The following is a 686-nucleotide window of genomic DNA, read 5'->3' as shown; positions in this document are numbered from 1 at the left end:
CGCCGACGACCTGTGGACTCGGCGCCGCAGCGAACGCATCTTCCTGCACGACGCCTCGGCTGCACCCCCGGCACCCCCCAGTGTCACACCGGCTGCCAAGACCAGCCGATGCAGCAAAGGTGGCCCCCTGAGCCCACGCAAGGACGCCGGCCGTGCCAAGGACAGGAAGGACCCCAGGAAGGTAGGGGCTCTGCACAGGCGTGGGGCTACAGGAAGGGTCATAGGTCCTCCCAGCCTTGAGAAGTGGCCTTGGTCTTGTCTGGGCCACCACATAGAGCTTGTCGCCCCTTCCTTAGCAGTCCTTAGCTTGTACTTCCTATCTCAGAATTACAGCTTAAAACGTAACTAAGACACCCGGAGCTCCAAAGAGTAACAGTGGTACCGAAATGCAGTTATCAAATATTGAAAAGGCCCACTTGTGTTATGGTACTGTAGGTACTCCTTACATAATAAGGCTATCTGGTAGCGTCTAGTAAGTACTGTATAGTAAGTACTGTCATTTCGAAGCTGTGAGCATACAAGAATTTCAATGTCTCTACAGTACCTGTCATGTGCTGTGAGCCTCTGGTTCTTGCGTTGGTGGCAAAGTCACCAGCTGGTACTGCTGGTACCATTGTACTTTGTGGCCTTCATCTTATCTGAAGGAAAATCTCAACCTCAATTCTTTGGTTTTTTTTTTTTTTTTT

The 686-nt window shown here is 51.5% G+C and overlaps 1 protein-coding gene across 1 annotated transcript in view; it reads left to right on the top strand.

Moving 5' to 3' along the window:
* TNRC18 (trinucleotide repeat containing 18) overlaps positions 1 to 686 on the top strand; it is a 109,093-nt gene that overhangs the window by 86,980 nt on the left and 21,427 nt on the right. The window contains exon 21 of the mRNA XM_027770010.1: positions 3 to 181. Within this exon, the coding sequence (XP_027625811.1) occupies positions 3 to 181 (179 nt within the window). The remainder of the gene's footprint in view (positions 1 to 2; positions 182 to 686) is intronic.

Source organism: Tupaia chinensis, unplaced genomic scaffold, assembly GCF_000334495.1.
Source record: "Tupaia chinensis unplaced genomic scaffold, TupChi_1.0 Scaffold000101_1, whole genome shotgun sequence".
NCBI lineage: Eukaryota > Metazoa > Chordata > Mammalia > Scandentia > Tupaiidae > Tupaia > Tupaia belangeri.
Note: the sequence above shows the minus strand (reverse complement) of the source record. Positions and strands in the feature narration are given on the sequence as shown.